Here is a 24,379-nt window from a genome sequence, read left to right on the forward strand (position 1 = left end):
TGCACATGCATTTGAATATAAATTTCTGAGATTTTAAATCTGTTATTTTACCTTAATTTTAATTAAAAAATATTTTAAAACCTGCTGATTACCTATAGTATAATTAAATTTCAATATAATGCATGGCAACTGTTGGTAGTTTTGAAGTTTATATATTTTCTTGGCAAACTTCAGTTTTTGACATTTTTGACGGGTTTTTGACGGTTTAAACCAGTATTATACCCTTGTCATGTCAAAAACCACTTTTTGACGTCAAAAACCCAACCCTGACTAAAACCGATAAGATTTCCGTATCGTGATCTGCGGAAGATTTTTCGAAATCTTGTCCCACACAAGAAACTAAAATAAATAACAAATGGGGATAGTTTGCAGGGTTTGAAAAGAACCGGGTATTTTAGAAAAAATCCAACCCGTCTGGGTTTTATTGAAAAAATCCGGAGAAAATTGGGTTTTATTTGAAAAAACCCGGGGAAAATTGTTTTTTTTTTTTTTTCATTTGTTGCTCATGAACTTTAAGTTTTACTGTGTAAATATCTTTATTTATTAAAACGTGTTGTATAAGCTTAAAAATAGAATTAAATCCAAAAAGTTATTTTAATTTTGTTACATATACTTTATATTAAATTTAAATAACGTATTATCACTAATACATATTTGAATCTTCCTTATTGTTAAGTACATAACGTTTCACAATTTTTAACTCAAGCTTTATATTACCTATCATAAAATAATAATCAGTAAAAACTAAAATTTCATCTGACTTTTTACTTTAAAAAACTGAAATAAATATTTAATGTTTTCCATGTTTCCAAACTTCCATGTTTTTATAATAAGATTAAAAGAAATTGAAATTATGTATAATTATAAAGAGTTATCAGTTGTCCCATTTTTTTCAACTAATTAACCCTAGGAAAATGATTTCATTTTTAGATGAATAATTTTAAAAAGTTTTAGCTTATTTTTTTAAGGCCAGAAAATAAAACTGTTTATGTATCACTTAGTAAAAAAACAATTGTATCTTTTCAATTTGTTTAAACATATGAATTAATAATAATATTAATACATAAAGCATGCAACGGTATTTGAAAAATTGATCGTTTCAGACTATATTATTTAAATTTCTATTTGATTTAATTTCATTAAAATATAACTTTTTGAAAAAACCCACTTAAAGTTTGCAATAGTACTATAAAATTATAGATTCGAGTTTCTTTTACTTTTCCAAATATTAAAAACTTAATCACATAAATCACGCAACTCTATTTGACAAGTTTATGCTGCACAATAAATTACATAAACTTAAACAAGCACCAATAAGTTTTAATAAGAACATTTTTTTGTTCAAAAAACCCACTTATCGTTCCAAGTGGGTTTTTTCAAGGTGGGCCCACCCAATAAAACCCGGGCAGGTTTTTTCAAAGTGGGCCCACTTGGCGAACCCTGATAGTTGGAGATTTAAAGATTTTCTTCTCATTTACCGAAGTTTAGCCTTTGGACAATAATGATTAGTGACAGCAGGTAAAAAGAAAAGGTAGCAGATTAAGGAAGCGAAATTGTTTGTGGGAGTTCCAAAAATGAGATTTGGAACAGAGCGAGATCGAATATCTTGAAAAAAGGAGTTGGTTGCTGGCAGTCAGGGTAGAAGTTGAGGAGGCAATCTATATATATATATTTCTTTACATACAATAATACTTTAAAATTTTCTTTATGTCCAAATTCAATTTCTTAATAAAGTTCTGAATTTTCTTTATACTAAATAGAGTTATCTACATTTTTGAAGAATAACTATCACCTCTGAGCAGTGATTAAGGTATGACATTCAATCCTGACAGCAACCAACTTGAAGGTTATAATTCATAGTCACCCTTGGGAAAACCTCTTGTTTTTTTTAAATTACTAGTTTAAAATCCATTTGGCACCTTGGCAATTGTTGTTGTAAAGATCATGTTATGGAAATGTCCTTGTGAAACCTATTAAGCTGATGTTTTTATTTTATAACCTGTCTTTTTTTATCGTAATAATCAGCAACCTGACTAAAATAATTAAAATTCCTTTTTATGTGTTATCTATTTGTCTAAGTGAACTATCGGCTCTCAAATGATCAACTAACATAGGTTTCAATGTATAAGTAATGTATTAAAAAAGAGAGTATGTATAAGAGCACTGATCATTATTTAGGTATGTTTTATTATAATAAAAATTCTTTATATTGATATTTATTCTTTAATCCTGTGTCACTCTTGAGAAATAAATTAAATGTTATTTCGTGATTGGGTAAAACTTTCAAAATTGCTTTTAAAGTAATATTTTAAGAAATTAACTGGTTAGATATAATAGTACACAGTAGGGGGCAAGAATAATGTAACAGTCAGTTTTTAAAATGTTTAAAATATCATAATCCTTCTTTCATTTTTCTAATAATTTTTTTTTTTAATCTGAAAGAAAAATAACAGACAGTTATGTTAGTACTTAAAAAGGCAATACAATCAAAACAACTATTATGTTTTATTAATTAAGAAATATATATATTTATGCTATGCTCTGTTCTATTTTAAATAAGGAAGAAACATATAAAACATGAAAAAGGTAATGTGCTTTTTTCACTTTAAGCATTCTTAATTTATATGAAAAAAAGGGGGAGTTAAAAAATTACCTTATTTCTACTATTTTATTTATTTTTTTTCTTTTACTTTTTTTAAATAAAGAAAAAGTCAGAGCAAGAAAGAAGGACTAAAGGTAGGGAGAATATTGAGAATTTGCTCCCATGAAATATAGATAATTTAGTTTATTTTATATATTTCTGTATCAACTAATGTACAAAAATGAATAACGAAAAGTAAGGAACATGTTTGCGTTTTTCTAACAATAAAAATACGTGCAAGTATATAATAAAAAACAACCTGCTTTCACAAAAAGGGGCAGTGAAGATGAATGCCTTCCCAGTCTTGGGGGTTCAGTGGGTTAAGTATTTAATCAAGAATTATATTTCTAAAAATCATACATTTTGCAAATATTCTCATGAAAACTCAATTATTTGTTTGTATAATTTATTTGCATATTGCTTATTAATGTAGTTTGCTTGTATTTTAGAAAAATTGAATCTTTATTTAGAGGAAAACCTGATAACCTTGTTTCTGGCCAGTGGAAGGATGAAATATATTCTATGGACTATAAAAACAGAGGAGAATGTCATATATTTAGTCATAAGGTACACTTTCTGATCAAATTTTGGGTATACTTTTCTATTTTACCAGTGCAGGCAGTAAAGCCTGATCAATGTAACCTGGCAACCAACCAAAGTAACCTGGCATGCAAGTATATTAAACTTCTTTTTTTTTAAATTTTTTTTGATGACTGCATTTTATTTATTTATTTAGTTCTTTTGAAAAAATATAAAATATAGCTGAATTTACTTGAGTTGGCAAAATGTGTATGATAAGTTTTATTTCAAAATTTTTGTGACTTTTTTATCGAAAAGAGTAAGCCCGATTGTAAATTTTCGTAACACAAGTATGCCAGGTAACATAATTTTCAAGCTCTAATAATTATGTGTTTTTTCTTTATTTCATCCCTTTGCTTTTTTCTGTCTATTTCATTACCAAAAACAGATGGAATCCTTGATGTATATTTATTTGTCTTATATTCTTGTGTACTAATTCATTTGGTATGTTTCTTTCTTGTCTCTCATTTGTAATATTTTTTTCACCAGTTTTCTGTGTTTTATTGTTGCTGAAACTAATACTCCAGTGTAACAGGGAGATTCCTTTGCTTTATTAATGTATGTATTATATTTGTAGATTTAAGCATTGTTTTTGTCCTCTACTGGTTTATTCCACTAGAATGTATGCAGGTCTTAAAATAAAGCTTAAAAAGCAAAAAGTTAGTCTTAAAAAATTATTTATCCAAGCTATTTAAATTTTTTAATATTAAATATTAAAAACTTTTATTATGGTTTAAAATATTACTATTCTGAAGATTTGTTTCATTTCATTCATTAGAGATTCGATTCAAGTCTAGGATGTAGCTTTATTGAAGAGACTGAACTAGATACAGATTTACTACACCAAACCTTTAAGGAACTTGGCTTTGTTGTTACTTTGCATGAAGATTACTCGTTAAAAGATATTCGTAAAGTGATTGCTAAAGGTTTTTATTTAATTTTTCTTTTAGTGTTATTTTATATAAATTGGTTTTGAATTTAAATTAATTTTTATCTTTTTCATAATCTTATCTTAGCCATACAATCCAATAGTTCCATAATCTTATCACAAATATTGTCAACTGTTAAAAATATCAAGATAAATTTTGTTTAATATGTGCTCTTAAGAAGAGTGCTTAATATCTTTAGATGTGAAATGAAAAGAGTATCAATCATTGTGAGCTATTTTTAAGCTTGAAGAAATAAAATGCCGGTTACATAGTATTTTTAAAAAGTACTTAAAGATGCTTATTTTTGATTTACCTTTTTTAAAAGCCCTTAATTGGGATTTGTAAAAAGTGCTTAATTTTCTATCTTTCAAAGGGAGCTTTTTTCTTTGTCGTGTCGATTGTCGTCATAATTCACGAAATAATATCGATCGATATCGTTAATATCGAGAAAATGTTTTTGAAAATGTTTTTACATTTTGTTGATTTTATGTTCATATATTTATAACTTTAATTAGAAAGAAATAATTTTTATGACTGCACATATCCTAATTATGATTTCTTTTTTGGAAAATGATTAAAAATATTTTTTGAGTGCTTAAAGGATGTTTAATTTTTTTTTGAAAAATCTGGTTGCGCACCCTGCAATGCATGAAATGACACCTTCAGTCGGAAGGTTTAGATTTTATTATTGCTGCTTAAAGCTTATATTTTTGAGTTATTTTAATATTTTTACCATATTTTTTTAATTATTTGCGATTAAAAATTGATTAGTCAAAAGTCATGGTGTATCAGAAAATTTTGTACTTACTAGTTATATTAAGAAATTAAAAGTATTTCATAATAATTCATGCTGAAGATTGAAGTTCTACAGGAAAATTATTTTGTAATTATTAAATATTTGAACTGAATAATACTGAAAAGAGGTCAGTTTTAGTTTGCTTATTTATTTAATTTTCATTTATTTCTGGACGTTTTAAAACTAAGAAATTAAATAAATTATTAAAACTCTAAAAATAAATGATGGTTATTGTTTTTAATGTCCTTGTATTATTATTGTTTTAATATTAATAAAAGGCCTTCTTTTGCCACTCATGCATAGTTTTTAAACTAAACATGGCTTGTAAGAGGGGAGGAGGACTTTGGTTTCTATTAAATTTTTTTATTTTGGTCTAGATTGAAGACCAAGCTGTTTCCTTTTTTTCTCTCTTTTGATACCAAAACTTCTTTTATTTTTTCGAAAAATATCCTTGATGTTTGAAATAAGTTTTTATTTTAAGTTGCATGCATTTTCTTCCCTCTTATTTCTTGCTTCTGTTTTAATTTTAGTTAGTGAGAAAGATCATAGGAAAGCTAGCTGTTTAGTTTGTTGTTTTTTATCATATGGAAACCAAGCAGAACTTTATGCAGCCGATCAGTCTTATAATATAAATAGCGTTTTGGCACCTTTCTGCGCTACTTTACCTGGGAAGCCAAAAATATTTATTTTCCAGGTGAATGAAATTATTTGACTCATAAAAAATTTTTAATTGTAAAACAATCCTTTTTAATATTTGTAAAAATAACCATATTTTATGTCCATAATTACTTATTTAATGTAAATATTTTTTTTTTATACAGGCATTTTATTTCCACTAATTTCCAGCTTCTTTTCAAATCAAATACAAAAACATTTTATGAAGTAGTTAAGTTGTTATGAATTTATTCATATTTTGTTATCGTTATTTCAAAAAAAATTATTTTGCAATTGAGAATTAGTAAAAAAAAAGTTAAATGCCTTATAAAAACTTTTTTTTAGTTTAGTCACTGTTAGTTATCTCCTATCTAAGAATTTTCTATGTAATTCAGTCATTAAATTTGTATTCATTATTAAATTTTTTTTTAAAAAATAAATGTTTAATTTTCGATATTGATTTTTTTTTTACATATTGCTTTTTTACGTCTGTAATATCTGCCACTTCATATTGTTGTATAAATGTTTTCAAAGAAGATAAAATTTATTAATAATGTTCCAAAATTATTATAAAACACTCTTTACATTGTGGTTTAATTTCTGCGGTATACTTCTGGAGATTATGCCCGAAAAACTTATCATTACATAATCTGAAATCCTTTATTTTACAAAAGAACAGTACATTTTCACTAATTAAACTTTTATTACTTTATGGCAGCCAATGCTGGCTTTTGAATAAATCTGATGATAATAAACTGCCAATTTTTTCAATACTCTGAGCCATCTTCAGATCTGTTAAAGAAAGTGATGTTTGGCAGCTTCAATTGACAATTATGAATTATATTCAAAATTTAATTAACCAAACATTACTTCAGCCATTAAATCTTATTGGATAGGATGGCTGGGTCACATCTGTAGAAAAGATGATGGTGACCCAGTTAAGAAGTTGACTTTTGGAAAGTTTACTGGCAGCTAAAAAAAGGGTAGACCAAACACCAGACGGATTGATGCTGTGGAAAATCCTTAAAACCATTGAGATTAATAGATGGAGAAACCTAGGTTTTGATTGTGCCAAATATAAATGACTTGTTAGGATGGCTCTGACTTGTATAAGACTGTTATGCTGGTAGAAAGAAAGATAGTAAATTTTTCCATCATGCAAAGTTTAAACTTGTGTAATTTTGATTTCAAAATAGGAGAGATAGTAGTGTGTGTTTAAAATTTTACCAGCTCTTATAATTGATTAAATTGACTCTTTTAGGTAGAAGTTATTATTAATTTTACACAAAATTTTGAATTCAGAATTTTTGAAACAAAATCTAACGGTATGATAAAGAGCATAAAGATGATTTTTTTTAAAATATGTGTCAGTTTTTTAGAAAAAAATATCTTTTAATGTAAAATCATGTTCATATCTCTAAAAAATATGTGTTTTGTATAAGAGAAATCTTAGACAGTTTTAAAAGGATATATAAAAGCATAATAAATTCAGATAATTAGTGTAGTATTTATCGAATCATGGGAGGTTATTAAATTGTATATATGTATAAAAAAGAAAAATTTTAAATTGGTCAGTTCTGAAAAAAGAAATAATAGAAGTGCTTGTTTAATTGAGTGAAAAGATTTAAGTGAATCTAGATTTACTTTATTCTTTAAAAATAATAATTAAATTAATAATTAAATTAATAATTAAGAATAAAGTGATCTATAAAGTAAAGAGAACATTTTCTGCTTTCCAATCAATTAATTCTGAAATTCAATTAATAATATTATTCATAAATTTTTATGGTGATGATTTTAGGGGTCATACACTTACTCATTTCAGTCAAATGCTGTAATAAATTTAGTGGGGTTTAAGTCTTTTATAATTTTACAATTATTGATTCATTTATTTCATCCAATTTTAAAAATTATCGATTCCCATCAACAATACAGTAATTATATCATAGAATTTTAAATGGTGAATTGCAGGATCATCCACTGAAATTGCTTTTGTTCAAAAATTTTAAGTGGCATATTCACTGAGTTTTCATTTTTAGATTATTGAAACCCAACTTTAAAATTATCTGATTATGGAAATCTTAAACTCAGCTACAAATTGTAATTATACATTGTAATGAGGGAATATTAACTAATTGATACTGGTTATTTTTATTTAAATGGATCAGTAGTATTAAAATTTTCCCATGCATTGATTTTAAACTATTTTAAGTTGTCCAGAATTAATAAAATTATGCTGGAAAATGTTAAAATTTTCTTTTCTAAATAAAGTAATTCTGAAATCTGAAAAATAATTATTTTATTATTCTTTTGCGATAAAATTTGCTTTTATTACGGTTAAGTAATTTAAATTGTCCTTTTTCTAGTTTTCCTTTTTTAAAAGTCGTATGGTACATCTATACTTTTATAAAAAATTTCCTATTTTTCTCTTTGACCCTCAACAAAGCCTACAATTGTTAACTATGATGAAAATATTTTATTAAAAATTCCAAATAAACAAAACACAAAAACTTGTTTTTTTTTTTGAACATTTAGAGTATAGTATCTGAGTTCAGTTTGGAGTTAAACGTGGTTATTTTTCACACAGAAAGATACTAATTTCTTATTATGTTAATTCTGAAGAAACTAATTTCTTAATATGTTAGACCTGAATATTCAACAGAAATCCTCTTTTACAAACTGTTTCATTTAATTCAACACTAAAGGGTTAAACATGCTTCAGCATTTTTAATTTTTAAAAAAAAATTTTTTTAATGTTTGTAATTTTTATTTATATTTTCTTAAATATTACTGAAAATTGATTAAATTCATATTGAACTATGCATGCCTAGTTGGCTCTTGTTCAAAACAAACCTTGTTAAAATCTAAAAGTAAATTTTCCTACTATTATTTTATTCAGATATTTATTTATAAAATGTATTTTACTAAAAAAAAGTATGCATTTAAGCACTCTAGAAATTGTTAGTTTTTAACATATTATTATTTTATTCATTAAATTGTACTGTTAATTTCAAAATTGCTGAAAATCTGTATTCATTTCTTTTTATCACATTTTATAAATATGAGTTTTTGTTCTTCTTTTTGTCGTTTTAATTAAGTAAATAAGTTATTTTTCATAAATAATTTTTTGTTTTATTTAGGCAAAAAAACCTAATTTCAGTGTTCATACTTCTCGGGAGTCAGAAGATGCTGGTCTAGTAGATCTCCTAAAAGGGAAAAAATATTATTCAAAAAGAATTCCTCTCTTTGCAGATTTCCTAATTGCTTTGTCTACATTCTCAGGTTAGATTAATTTCCTCTTTTTCAATTCTGAAATATAATTTTTGTTATTTATTAGTTGGTGGTGAAAAGATTTGCTTATATAATATGCTCAATTAAATCTTGGTTAACTGATAGTTTAAAATAAAGTTTTAGCAATTTAATGTAAAACTTTTAAACTGGCAAGTTTTAAGAGTTTAAATTAAACTCTGTTTTTCACCTTACAATGTATAATAATATGTGAAAGATGATTCTATACTCATTACATTTTTCAAAGTTAGATAGCATTAGATGTCACAAGCAAGACAAAACTTTAATATATATTGTTAGATTGCACTCTGTATTTGAAAGAAAGGAAAGATTCCCATATAGATACAGTACAGAACCCGTTATCCAGAAATCAAAAAACCGGAAAATCAAAAAACCAGAACAAAATTCGATAAATTTCCCCACCATTTTCTTTTAAAAAAAAACGTTTTTTTCCTCATAAGATTTTAGGATTTTTCTTTCTTTTTTGAAAGATGTTTACCATACCATCAATTTGGAAATCTTAAATTATTTTAAATGCATTTTCTCATTTTATATTTATTTTTACTGTTATTTATTTATATTTACTTTGATTCTTATTTTCGTATTTTTGTTTAAGTTTCGTTTTTGTTTTCGTGTTTTTGATTATTAAGAATTTTATCTGTCCATTAAAAGTTAGTTTATTGTGAAGAGCTAAATCTTAAGAAATCTTATTCATGGTCTTTCAGCAATTAACACTGATAATGTTTAAATATTCTGATACATTTCATGCATGTTTGTAGATGAATAAGTGTTTTGAAAAATAATTTTTGATTTTCCCATTTTATTGAGCCTTTGATACAGAAATTTAACTAAACAAAGTTTTCTTACTTTTTTAATTATTTTGTATTACATTAATTATGGTTGAAATAAGTAAAAAATATTGTATTTAGCATTTTAATAATTAATGGTTATTAAATACAGCATGAGGCACCGACATCTTTTTCTGCATTAAAGGTAAAATCTCCCAAACACAAATCACTTTTGATCATTAAGTTTTCGAATATGCACTGATTTGCGGTTATTTAGATATAAAAGAAACAATGATTCATCATTAAAATTCCTTTAATTTACAAAATCAATTATTCATAAATGTTTGAAAATGAATGGAAAAAAAATTTAAAGCTACTTTTTTTGGATTTAATAATTTAGTAAAAATATACACAATAGACAATTTAGTATAAATATATATCTCGATTATCCGAGTTAATGGGGACTGCAACAAACTCGGATAACTGAAAAACTCGGTTAAAGCGAAGAGTATAAAAACGGAAAGAAATATATTTATAATAAGATTTATAAGAAATATATTTAAGAAATACGAAATGTATACGAGTATACCACATACAATTCATATTATAATTAAAAAGCTTACTTAAAAACATTTAAAAAGCATACTTTACAAGAATTAATAGTTTTTACTTAAACAAAGTCCTTAATCGTTTTTCATTCTACGTAACTTTGGCGCTTTTCTGTAGTAATGTTTCGCCTTTTTTAGGGATAACAGGAAGGCTGGTGTCGCCTCTTTTTGTTGTTCTATATATTCAATAGTACATTTGATAGCTTTTAGTCCATCTGTATGAGAGATTTTTATATGTTGATTTTAATAATCACTGTCTTCATCATCTTCGCTAGATTCATTATCATTATTGACGATATTAACGATGATTTCATCAGACCAAGTTGTTGGATTTTGTTTTTCTGAGTGTTTGGAAGATAAAATTCAGATTTATTTTTCAGCGGTTTTTTTAAAAATAAACTAGAACAAAAAAAAATCCTTGAAATATTTGATAGCTCGGTTAAAGCGGAAACTCAGATAACCGGGACTCTACTGTATTTCCGATAATCTAACAGATTTTTTTAGTAATTATCAGACTGTTTTCTATAATTACAAATGTATCAAAATATATTTTCACTTGTAATTAGAGCGTCAGAAAAAAATATTATGAAACAGATGCTAGTGTCTGTTTAATATTATTTTTTACCTTATTTTTTTCAAAGGGTTAACTAGTTTTAGTCCATTTTCTTATCTTTGAGTCCGTAGTGCTATGGGATATAATTAGATAACTCATTTAGCACATGTTAGAAGAAGAGTATTAAGAAAAGTTAAAATTTAATTGTTTGTGTGTACCATTTAAAATAATTTATAAAATGCATAGTAATTAAAAGTCACTCTGAAATATTTTGTGTTTGAGTTTAATATTCTTAATATTTATTTTTACTTTTGGAAATAAACTTGCCAATTAATGTGTTTCATTTAAAGACAATTTTTAAATTAAAGTAATTGTTTCTTTAAAAAAAAAACTTCTTAAAAAGATAACTTTCTTTCGCCTGATTAAAAAAAAATAATGCTCATCACGTTATGCTTTTTTCTTTCCTTAAACAATTTAACTTTTTGAATGAATAAATTATGGTTAGATTATATGAAATTAAATCCTTTATGATATGCTGTGATAAGACTAACAAATTTTTATTTATTTATTTTTTGTGTTTGTTTACATGCTTGCCTTTTGTGACTTTCTTTTAGTCTCATAGTTATAGGATCTTTTTGTATGATTCAATGTTGTTACACATAGATGAATATTCTCAAGCTTCTCACCATAGTATGCATGGCTGAAACATAGCGAAACCTCAAATTTTTCATTAAAAAGTCATTAATTTTAAATTGTTAAAGTCAAATAATATTTTCTTATTAAAAGAATAATGCCTTAAAAACTTATTTATCTTGATACAAAAGATAGATTATTACACTAGGTTCTCTTCTCTTTTAACAATTAATTTTTTTAATAAGAATATAGATGGTGTTTTTCGCACTAGGTAGCAGTGTGCAGACTCTTTACTACACATATTTCTGGTTTACCGTACCCAATGTATTTTGAGGCCAAATGCCTCGTTGTTTTAAGAATTAACGAAGTAAATTATTAAAGGACACTAAATAGTGAAGATAGTACATTTAGTTACTTAATATAAACATAAATGGGAAAAGATAGGACACATGTTGTTTAAGAGGTAATAAAAATTTTAAGTTAATATTGTAATAAAATTCTTTATGAAACAATTATTACATTTTCAAAAATATAGTAACTTTGAAATTTGTATCCAAACAATAATTTGCAAATTAAACTTTTTTTTTTCTTTCCTAACTAAATACTAACTCTAACTTAATCACAGTGTGCTGATTGCAACAAGAATAAATTGCAATATTCTAGTCAAAAGAAGCCAAATCAGGAGTACCAAAAAAAGCAAGCTCTTTCTAAATATATCAACCATGTCACCTTTTTAACAATGTATTTCTAAATAAGTAAAACAAATTTTCGCTTCAAACGACCAAAGATATCATTATCTTATGAAATGTAGCAGATTTGAGTTCAGAAATTATCTTAAATGAAAAAAATAATTATATGTTTAAAAATATCAACGAGCTTTAGTAAGCAGCTGTAAACTGTCTCACCAGAAGTTGTGAAGGTAAAAAGCATGAGATTTTTTTTTAAAACTGTATTAAAAACACCATCCATGCAAATTAAATTATAATGTTTTAATGTTGTGAATATTGCTTGCTATTTTCAATTCTTTTTTTTCATATGCATTAATAAAATTATTCTTTTTTGTGGATTTATTTTAGTGAAATGTTTAATTTATGTTTGTAGGATCTAATGCTTTTAGTAACGGACGAAGGTTTTCAAACTTCATACTATTGCTGTGTCATGCACTGAGAAAGCATAGTAAAACTTTAGATTTTCTATCAATTTTGACATTTGTGAACTCAGAAATGGTTCGTTTATTTGACAGTCCTTTTTTGGATGAAAATTTCTTCTTTAGATCCTGCTTGACAAGAGTGCTGAAGTTTTCATGAAATCAAATTTTATGTATGTAAGTATTTTCATTATTTTTAGGAAAATTAATTAAAATTGTTCTACATTGTAATTCTTAATAACTTAAAAATGATTGCAAGTTTCAAAACCATTGTATTACTTTTTGCATAATTTTCTGACAAATCTTTAGAAAATTTTAAAGAAACTGTTATTGATTAATTTATTTTAACCAAATAACTGATAAATATGTTTTTCTCTTGTTTTTTAATAATATAAATATTACAGATTAAGGAACTTTTGCCCAAATTTTGTCTTAACTTGATGCTAAAATTTTGTCTTAACTTGATGCTTGATGCTTTTTTTAAATAAAATAAACTGCAATGTGAGAAGAAATTATTAAAATTTTAATTCTATCCCCTTTCAACTGATATGTGTCATGATTTTATTATAGCTGTGCCTATTTAATGCTTTCACATTTGTCTCTATTGTTTTTAATTCTAAAAAGTGGTCAATTAAGCTAATTATATTAAATATAATTATATACAATTTAACTTTTCAGGTACACTGCAAATAACTTTCAATTCTAGAACAAATTAATTAAAAATTGATGCTAAAGTGTGAATTGTTCTACTATAAAAATTAAATTGAAACTAGTTTTGCCAAATTTAAAATTAAATACCACTCTCTAGTGATATTTAGTAACAAAAATAATTCTCTTATCTAGCTGGTAAAGCAATAAAATTAATTGTAAAAATAAATTGAAATCAATTTTCTAAACTACATTTCTTATCTTCCTAATTATTTGATTTTGTTTTTAAGAATCCTCAAATTTTCAACGAAACTTTTAATAACAATTAAATCAAAATATGATTCAATTTTGATCAATATCCAATTTAAAAAGAGAAGTTCCAATCCAAATTCGATTAAATAGCTCTATAAATTTGTATTAATGGCGAGCAATGCTAGTCTGCTTACATTTTTATGAAATCATTGCTCCTTTGTTGCAAATTGTATTTATGACTGTTTTTGTAACATCCAGCAGGAAAAAGATTTAAATTATTTCTAAAATAGAACATGTAGAAATGGTTAATTATAAAAATATAGTTACAATGTGTAGTACTAGCAACAAATGTCATACAATTGCAACTATTATTTTTAGAGAATATTGTTTTTCTGTTTTGACTTCATTGCTTTAGCATTAAAATGAATTTGTAATAATAATTATTATCATATAAAATGATAAAGTGTTACTTTAAAAGGAAACATGACATAAAACTTTCTAAATGATTTTATTGTGTTTCTCTTTTTAGGTTTTTTGTTAAATTCCTATAAGGGAACATCCATAGTTTTCATTATAGTAAGTGTTGTAATGGTTGTTTAAACAAATATCTGATACACACACATGTTATTAATGCATCAAATTTTTGACTGATCTATTTTTATTTCCTTGCTGTTCATTTTTGTGATACTTAATGTTTAAAATGTAAATTGATACTCTTGTTTAATTATAATCTTTTGAATTCAATTATTATATATGTAATTAATTAATTTGTTATGAATTCAATCATTCTATGTTTAATTTTATTATAAAATCAAGATGCAAAGGGGTGTTTTATTTTAAGATCTAAATTTGACTTTTTACATTCTTTTATGGCAAAAGAATGAATTGTTTTTACATCTTTTTTAGGGTTTTAAATATTTATCAATACATATATTTGTTGTATTTGCAATATATTTTTAAATAAATTGTTATTTTTTCTGTATCTTTACTTAATGAAATTTATTTTAAATTTTTTACAGTATCATTTCAAAGTTCTTTTATTTGCATTCAAAGTTTCATTTGTTTCTTGCATGAATTAGAATGCAAAAAATTAACAGAATATTCAGTAAATAAATAATTTAAATCATGTTCGTCATTAAAATTTTTTACTACTAAAGCAAAAATTATACTATTCTACATAAAATGTTTACTTAGAATAGTGTTTTATTTATTTACTTATTTTTAAATTACCAATTCAACTTTTTTTGTTAAGAAATATATATTTCTAAATTGATATATCAATAAATTGCCAAAACATATTTTAATTGCCCTCTTCTAAGACCTAAATTTTTAATACTTTCTTAATATGATATGAAATTTTTGTGTAGTACTCTTTTAAAGGTATCATATAATATTTTAAAAGTATAAATTACTTTTATATCCATGAAGTATCAGTATTTTAAAATACTAGTTAAAATAAATGTATTTTTAAAATTTTTCATATCCATCAAAAAAGGCTTCAGGAATCTTTAGTTTTGTAATGATTGTTAAATTGACTACTATGAATCTTTACTATGAAAAATATATTCAATTGGATGAATTTTTTCAGAGGTATTGATAAAATTAGCTGCTATCTGACTTTTTAGACAATTTAAGATTTTAAATTGTTGATTTTTAATAAGTAATTAACTCATATTTATAGTCAAGATATGACACTGAGCACTTATAATGAACAAAATATATTGTCAGTAACCTTATTTAGTTTTTAATAAATTTTAAAAATGTGTTTTGAAAAAATGATGTGTCAATATATGCAGTTTATCCATATATATCACTTAATTTGACATTAAAACTGTTATCAGTCACTTACAAAAAAAATAAGACTTCAATATTTTAAACATGCAATATTTATTTAGGTATAAAACAGTTATTAATCAATAATTTTAGTGATAGGTACTAGATCTATCATACGAACATTGTCAAAGAATTGCATTCAAATTGTTGAGTATTGCAATTAAAAAAATATTATATATATCAGGTTGAAATACATTATACTCTGTACAACTTCTCAGTACTTATTATATGATTTGCTTTAAATGATAAAAATGAAGGAAAAAAATCCATTATAAAGATTATCATAAGATAGCATGTGATTATGAGGTGAGTAAATACTTTTCGATGAAAGTGTAGTCTAACAAGATACTCTTTAAAACATATATCCACTGATGATATTTTTGTGCCTTGGTGAAGTATCTCCTTCTGATTAAAATAACAATTGATGAGGAAAAATGAAAGTTATTGTAGAAGGATGATTATTTCTGATAACTGATTAGGATAAATTATGGGTGATCCTTATAAAAAATGATTGAAATTTTCAAATTACAGTAGAGAACCAATTATCCGGGATGCTCGGGACCATCGCTATCCCGGATATCTGAATTTCCCGGTTTTCTGGATCGACCAAAAAGTGTTGTTAATCGATGTTTTATCGAACCCGAAGTACAAGGAAAAAGTGTAATGCATAAAGTAAGAGAAAAAAGAAAGGTACTCTTAACTTTAAAAAGAAAAAAAAATGGTAGAAATATAACATTTAAAGGAACAAAAAAATTTGCAAGTTTAGACAAGAAAATCAAGTTAAAAAAATACAAAATTCTCATATTTATTATTTAAAAATAATTACAATTCCTAAATTAAGTAATCTAAGCAAAACCAATGATTAAATAACGCAATATATTTCATACCTAATTATACGTGGGAAACGATAAAATAAAAGGAAAACTTATTAATCTAAATAAAAACACTTGAAAATTATCGAACCGAAACGATAGTTAAAAAAGGCACTAGCATAAATATTAAAACCCGGAACAAGGCAAGATCAACAGAATTTAAAAAAAAAAAAAAAACCTAATGATAAAATTTATGAATAAAAAGAATTAATTTATTGAGTGCGAAATTTATCGCGAAAAGAAAAAAAATCAAACGTAGTGGAATCAGAAAAACAAAACTGCAATCTGCTTCATAAAATAATCCTATGTTTAAATTAATAAACAATTCTCCTTTTATTTTATTTTTTTTGTTGATAAAAACAAGATTTTTAATTACAGCAGATGTGATTCCACACCAAGAAAAACTTGCAATTGATACCGCTCTTCCAAAGAATGAGAATTTATTCAAAAGAAAAAGATTTTATTTTTATTAGTCGATGTCAAATAAATATATTTTTCTCTTTTCTTTTTCTATTCACTGATATGCATGCAATGCATTTTCCCCACCCCCCTCGTAAATCAAGCAGAAAACGAAATCAGCATGCCACACCCTTGAGTTTGATTGACGGCCTAAATTAAAAAATAAAACATTCCTCCCTTCCCTGCCTTCAAGGTCACGGAGGAAATGACGTTTCTCTGGGTAAACGGGGAAAAAAATCTTCCCCTTCCTTACATTTACCTCTACTCAACTACAAGGATGAGTCCAATTTCCGCTTTTTTCGTTCTAGTTTAAAATGGCGGGAAATTCGAGCAAACTTTTTCCCGGTTTTCTGGTTTCCCGGTTATCTGGATACCGGATAAATGGTTCTCTACTGTACTAATATTTTGCAAGTTGTTGATGCTATGCGAAAACAGTTTCAAGCCTCAAATATGTTTATTTTTTCATAATATCTTTTTTTCATTCGCATTAGTGCAGTAGCTGTATTTATTATGACAATATAATATAATCATATTTTGTTATAATATTAGTATATAAAATGAATTAATTCTAGTAGAATTTTATTACAATTAGCACAACACCACATTTTAGAAACCATAGCAAATAGGAAACTGTGCTCTGATTCTCTTCAATATTATGGAATTTTTATGCCTATATTATTTAGATGCGTAATCTGTGCAATTTATTGATGTGACCTGCAAGCACAAAGGGTCAAAGACCCCTTACATCGAAGGGTAATATAAAGGATAAACGATGGGGAAAGAAATTCTTTTCACCATATGGCATAGGTTGCAAAATTAAAAGTATTAATAAGCATCATTTGTTAGCATGGAGATTAAAAAAAGAAAAAAAAGTAGCACATGGTATAGATTAAACTGTACACCTCTGATTTGATAGGGTATTTACATTATGTTTCCGAAAGTAATTTTATCATTAAAAATACTAAAACAATTATAATGTGAAATTTTTTATAAATCTCTCTGGTGCATTTTCTTAATTCATGGTATGTACGTCATAATTGCTGTTTAAGATAAGTCCCAATTTATGAGACAGCCTGTACAGTTAAAACTAACTTTCTAAAATGTCTCTTGAAAATATATTTCCCTGAAAAATTCATATTAAAACCAACCTTCATGAAAATATGCATTTAGAATTCATACAAATGCTAAGATTCATACAAAATGCAACATTTTCCACATTTTCAACAATAATCCAAAGATTCATACAGATTGCAACATTTTCAATATTTCCAAAGATTTATACAAAATCCAATGAGCTAAATTAGATTACAAATTATTTTCATAATAAGTAACTCTTAATTTTTCTCCATTTTTTTTTTAAAAAATTGCATTATATACAGTTATACAATATCAATTCTTGAATGAAAAATAATTTAAACATGCTTGAAATGACTGATCATTCATAGATAACTTCAAAAAGTGATTTTGAGATTTTGGAATCCCATTTTCCGGTAACACTTAAGTGGGCTGCTAATCGACCAACTTCTTCACACATAGCTGCACCCCTAGAATTTCCAATAGCTGCCACAGTTACGGTTGGTGTTAATCGATCTATGTAAGGAAAGCCTGTAGGACTGTCAGCTGTGACGCATGGAACATTAAAGATCTTTTCAACTTTTAAACCTGTTACAAAAAAATAGGAAATATTTTTCAATTGTTCTATTACATGTATGAAAATAAAAAATAATTTATATGTTAAGGATTTAGTTTATTTTCGTTTGATTTTATGAACCAGAATGGAAAACGTTTATTATATAGATTACCTTCAATTTTTGAAATAAATTTGTTTTTCAAAATCTAGTTTAACTGACATTCATTTTCTATATTCAAAATATTTTGTTCTGATGTATCTTAACATCGCTTAGCTTTTTTTTAAAGTTTAGTTTTCAAAATTATACTGAAATTTAAATTTTAAAAATAAGCTAGATAATTTGATTTTTTTAAGACTTAAATTTTTAGTGACTTAATTACTTTTATTTAATGTGCTTACTTATTTTTTGCTATCTTTTTCAAGCATTATCTGTTTACTTTTATTCAAAGCTTTTAGAAGGGAAAAAAATCAATAGATAAAAATGTTAATCATTTTGACATAATTCTAACATTTTGAGTTAAATTTTAATTCATGCTATATTTATAATGCTCTTCAAAAGCATACGGAAAATTAATACTTAAAATAACTCTTAAATAAATTAAATGTTCATAAATATAAATAAGATTTGCTTTTTGGAATGAAAATATTTTTCCTTTAACTCTTTACACACAAACTCAATTCAATGTCAGCCATTTACCCTGTTCAAAGTGGAGCCCTTATTTTGTTTCTGCACTATGCTGTACTTAACTGATGTTCTATGACAGAGAAATTGTAGTTACACATTTCTTAATAGTTTTTTTTAATTGCTTACTTAATTAGAAGCTTATTATTACTAATTCGAAGCAATTTATTATGATTTTGCATCCTTAATTCATCTCAAATTATGGATATTTACATAAACAGTGTACCTGTTTTTATAATCAAAATATACAGAGTGCAACTTTCTTTTGAAATTTTTATCATGCTTCATAGTTAAGATATAGTTTTGTACAAACAGCTCTCTCATTCAAAGTTGGATTATGGTATAATGGACCTTTGAACTGCTGTGTAATTGTGACTTATACCGATATAGCCAAAATTTGACCACATGTTCTGCATTTCTAAAACTTTTTGTGAAATTTAATTTCAGTTTCATGTGTTTGGCAGAAATTTTAAAATAAAAAGCTTTTTTTAAGAAAAATAATTGTATTAAACCAGAGACTACAACTGCTACGCATTCTCCGTAGTTTCCAGAAGTAAAGGTAGCAAGGGTAATGTATCTATATTTTAATAAATTGGAATTTATGACGAACTCTCTTCTTTCCCCCACTATTGCAGCTCCTCAGCGGTGAAATAAGACAGTCCGCTAGGAACCGCCATCGAGTACGGACCCTTAATTCGGAACCCTTAACCCCTCTTCCAAATTCTGGTATTTTTTTTATTCTTGTTTTTATTTTAATGTGTTTTGTCCTTTTCAATAAATATTTAGAGTTAGTTTATTTCTAGTCTTTATTATTTATGAATTACTAAAACACAAATTCACCAATTCTCCCTACAAATTATATATATATATATATATATATACACACAGTTGGACCTCTATTTAACAAAGTTGCTAAATCCCATTAATGAGTTCGTTATATGAAAAATTCGTTAAATAGAAAATTAACTTTTAAAATGCTTAAATAACACGAAAGAGGTTTTAAATTCATAAAAACTTGACATGATTAAAACAGCAATTGATACACCTTTGTCTTGTAAACTAGCATCTAACTATTTATTTTATAAATCTTAACCATAAAAGAAATCTGCATGGAAAGCAAGAATAGAGCAAAACATTATCCAGTGTTACACTATCTTGCTAAATACAGTTTCAACTAGAAAAAGCAAAATTTATGTGTAATATGTATAGCTGCAAAGTAATTTTAAACATACACTACCACATGCGTTCATAAGTTTAATTGCTACTGATAAAATCTTTTGATTTTGTCTGAGTTTTTCGTTTGAAATGCAGACAAAATTAGGAAAGGGATTTTCTGCTTTCTCTAAGAGTTAAGTGGCTTCAAAAATCAATTCAAGGTCATTTCCCCCATAAAATGCGTTAACATGCGTGAAATCTTCTGAAATATTTTGGGAAATAGGGAGAGTGGATCTCAAGGAAAAGTTCGTTAAATTAAAAATTCACTTCGCTATTTGGAAGTTATTTTACGAAGAAATTTCTTAAGTGTTCTTTGTTCCTCGCAAAATAGAGAAATTCGTAAAATGGAAGTTCGTTAAATAGAAGTCCGACTGTATATTTATGTTAGATGCAAGGTACCTATTTTAGATAAATTGGATCTTTCATAACTGTTAGCCAAAGATTGGCTGTAATACCTGAGATAAAGTGGAGGCCAGCGTAAATAATTAGCCCTCAATACAGTCATCAAACACCATGGGGGACTAAGAGGAGCTGACATTTTCCTGAAACCGCTTGTATGCTATTGTCACTTTTTTCTCTTTCTTTTTTGATATGATCAAGAATTTTTTTTTAAAATAAACGTTTTTAAAAGCTAGCAAATCAAAATAAGCATATATTTATATTCGGTTTTGTTACCAGTTGGAGCGATTTATTGTAATTATTAATATTGTAATAAGTATTTACGCTATTTCAAAAAATATCTGCTTTTTTTATGCTATTGAAAATGAAATACCTTGGAAATTGATACCAATATAAGTTCTACATTTTTTTTTATTGTATACGTGATTCTGTCTGAAACCCAACCTTCTGTTTTAAATATTGAATGATTTAGAGAAAAATGAGAGAAATTGCAGCAACGAGTTATCATGCATACACTGAAATATTACCATTTAAAATTAAATTTATCGTCTGGTGCTTTATTTCTTTATTTACTTTTTTTCTTACTTTTTATTTATTTTTCTACACTATGGTGGCATTGAAAAAATCGTTTGGTTTTCGTTTTTTCTTGCTTCGTTTTTACTTACTTATAAAATGGCTCCTGAAGAAACAACGAACATCATTCGAAAATTGATTACTTTAACGAAACGGGATCAGAAAGTTCCAAAATTTGTGAAAAATGCGCGTTTGAGTGCTGTTAGTTTCTGCAGAATTAAATGAAGTTTTTCTTCTACAATTATACCAGAAACTGTTCGACGTGCTTTCAGAGCAGCTGGATTACATGGACGCTCAGGTTTTTTGGTTTGGACATGGTTTTTTTACTGCGGAAAACAAAGTTTACGCTTTCCTTTGCAAGATTAATGTTAAATAAACCACAAACTTACAGGAATGTCTTATTTGCTCGTGAAAACAAATTTAACTTCTTTGGTTCTAATGGGCGTATGGAGAAGAAAAAATAAACTTAATCCTAAGAACTCTGTTGGAACAATTAAGCATGACGGTGGATGTGCTCTGTGTGGGGCTGTATGTCAGTATGAAAACTTGGTAAGTTACTATTTATTGATGGTATATTAAATCATGCTATTTATTTAAATATTTTAAGAAACAATTTAAATTTATCCTCCCAAAATTTAGGTATTGACTTCGGCATTGTTTTATTCCAAAATAACGATCCTAAGCATACGGTTCTCAACGTTCGCTTCTGGTTGTTAAATACGATGATCACGGGGTTTTAAATCATTATAAACGCCTATAACATAATATATTTAATAACAAAAACATGGAAGATGTTCATGATACAGTGTCATGGAGGAAACTGATTACAATTACTGATTTTACATTACTGCGCAAAGCGCCATTTGTTGAGTTTTAGAAATTGTTATTAACATTGAGAAATATTATTAACTGTTTTTTTTTTTNTTTTTTTTTTTTTTTTTTTTTTTTTTTTTTTTTTTTTTTGTCGTGTCTGCTTATTAACTTTGATATCTCCATAATTGCCTACAAGTTTAAAAAGCACAATCTCAATCGTTAGATTTAAACCCAATATAACATAATTGTAGATTAGAAGTTAGTGTACGAAATGGAACGAAAAATGAACTAAAAAACAAAAGTAATAAAAAAATAGAGGAACATTGATGCAGAAATTATAAAAAGAAGCTGGTTAATTTATTCTCCCCTTTTAATAAGTGTTGTAAATGTTGATGGATGTTCTACTAAGTACTAATTAAAAAAAATTAGAATATTTACTAATATGTGGAAAAAATTTTAAAAGTGTACGATGCCTTTTATTAATTAATATTTTTGTATTTTTTATTATTATTGATTTCCTAAAAATAAAGTTTTACTATGCTTTTAAAATATTTCATGCAATTTTGCTAAGAACTGGTTATATATACTATTAACTACCCATTCTGACGTGTTTATTTTAGCCAAATATTTATTTATTTTATTTAATAGTTTTTTAATAAAGTTGATAAATCAATTCGGGATTAATTTACCAACATAGTAGTACTGTAGCTGTAGATCTGGGTATTTTCAATCCTATGTTCTGCGGCCAGAAGTATTTGTTACATCATATTCGATTATTGTTTGTATACATATTTATGGACAGATAACATACTTTATAGTTAACTATTAAAATATTTTTTTATATTATATTTCATTATACCCACCTGGCAATAAATCCTTAAGCATTCTAGAAAAGAAACTCAGAGTATCTTCACTGCCAGTTGATTGATACCATTTCTTAACTTCATCCAATGTGGTTAATTCTGAGTTTACTATCTCTCCTATGTGACCAATTTTCAAGTAGTGTTTGTCTAAAAATAAATTTTATTTTTACAAATTTCGATTGTAAAATTCATGGTTGTAAGTGACACTTTAATGAAAAGAAATTTCGCAAGCTAGTATTGGTGCAAAAATTAAATTAAAACAGCACAAATGCCAATATTTTCTTATACAGCTTCTAAAATAAAATAAAAAAAGTTTTGTAACAATAAAGAAAAAGCATACCATCAGGATATTTAATCGGCGGTAAGATATAGGAACCAATGATATCTGGCTGATTTTTAGGACCTTCGTTACGGGTTATCACAGTTGGCATCGAACTAAAAAAAATATTTTTTGAATTTAACATTAAAGCTGCCGAGACACTATAATAATAAGATTTAGTATATGTTTTACGACCAACAAGAGCATCGGTCTTGTTAATAATCTAAAAAATATCTGTTTATCATTTATTGTGCTGCTCAATTTTTTTTTATCTAATGTCTACTACTGACAAATAATTACTCTTTTCATTTACAAGAGCTCTGATACTTCTTAAACTAAATGTATCTAGATATTATAAATCTGATTAGGAGAATCTTCTACTCACGCACTACAGCCCCTTGCAGGTCTTCCTTCGTCGCCTCAAGCATACATTCTTTCTAGCATTATCTATCCGCAGCGACATCTCTCCGATTGTTACAAAGTTATTCAACCATCTAGATGTGTCTTCTTTCTACCTGGGATTCCTTAGGTTTTTTGAACATTAAGGTCTTAGATGAATTACATTCTGAGCTTCTCCAAATATAATCCGGCCATGTTAATCTATTAGTTTGGGGTCTTGGTGTAGAAGCTTTAGAAACTGAATATTACCGCTTACCATCTGATCTAAATTGTGGTAGTGTAGTTTATTGCGCGTGCATGAATCATAGTCTGTTACCAGTAACTTATAAGTGTAGCTCCAGTGCAACCTTATAAATAACTATGGGTGACATGGGTTATTTGTAGTTGCCTATACCTGTACAGATCAACCTGTACCTATACAGATTAATGTTGTATCCTATTACGTCGCTCCCTTCGTGGTCAAGCAGATCAAATGATCACAATTCTAAAGAGTGATATAACTTTAACAACCATACAATATAAGAACGGAAAGAAAAGCGTGAGCAGCCAGTTTGCATGGTGAAAACGATAAAGACGTAAAGAATATGGAATCCTGACTATTAAAAACTTAAATGCTAAAATAAGCTACTGATATATAGGCTTCAAAGAACAGTTTACGCAGACGTTGGAATGTTTCCGAGTTTTCTCTAAGGTTTGCAAATGCAACACTAATTCGGTCAGGTAGCACTCTGGAAATCGATTCCTGTAAAATCTTACCTCGTCAGCAGGATTGCCGTTTGTAGCCCCTTGCTTTGTTGCATAGCTGG

At 26.5% G+C, this 24,379-nt stretch overlaps 2 protein-coding genes across 5 annotated transcripts in view; one reads left to right on the plus strand and one right to left on the minus strand.

Annotated features, from left to right (window-relative positions):
- Positions 1-14,504, plus strand: part of LOC107449048 (caspase-7-like) — a gene marked incomplete in the record, with an annotated part of 17,103 nt that extends 2,599 nt beyond the window's left edge. The window contains 6 exon segments of the mRNA XM_043040716.2: positions 3,091-3,208; positions 3,999-4,146; positions 5,476-5,639; positions 8,740-8,881; positions 12,571-12,793; positions 14,046-14,504. Coding sequence (XP_042896650.2) covers positions 3,091-3,208; positions 3,999-4,146; positions 5,476-5,639; positions 8,740-8,881; positions 12,571-12,776 — 778 coding nt within the window.
- Positions 14,505-15,384: 880 nt separating this feature from the next.
- Positions 15,385-24,379, minus strand: part of LOC107449057 (putative sarcosine oxidase) — a 31,786-nt gene continuing 22,791 nt past the window's right edge. For all 4 annotated transcript variants that reach the window (XM_071184534.1, XM_071184533.1, XM_071184535.1 and 1 more), the window contains exons 7-9: positions 23,196-23,290; positions 22,856-23,002; positions 15,385-18,342 (exon numbers count right to left, since the gene is read on the minus strand). In XM_071184534.1, the coding sequence (XP_071040635.1) occupies positions 18,116-18,342; positions 22,856-23,002; positions 23,196-23,290 (469 nt within the window). In that variant the 3' untranslated portion in view covers positions 15,385-18,115. The remainder of the gene's footprint in view (positions 18,343-22,855; positions 23,003-23,195; positions 23,291-24,379) is intronic.

The sequence above is a fragment of the Parasteatoda tepidariorum genome, chromosome 8 (genome assembly GCF_043381705.1).
Source record: "Parasteatoda tepidariorum isolate YZ-2023 chromosome 8, CAS_Ptep_4.0, whole genome shotgun sequence".
NCBI lineage: Eukaryota > Metazoa > Arthropoda > Arachnida > Araneae > Theridiidae > Parasteatoda > Parasteatoda tepidariorum.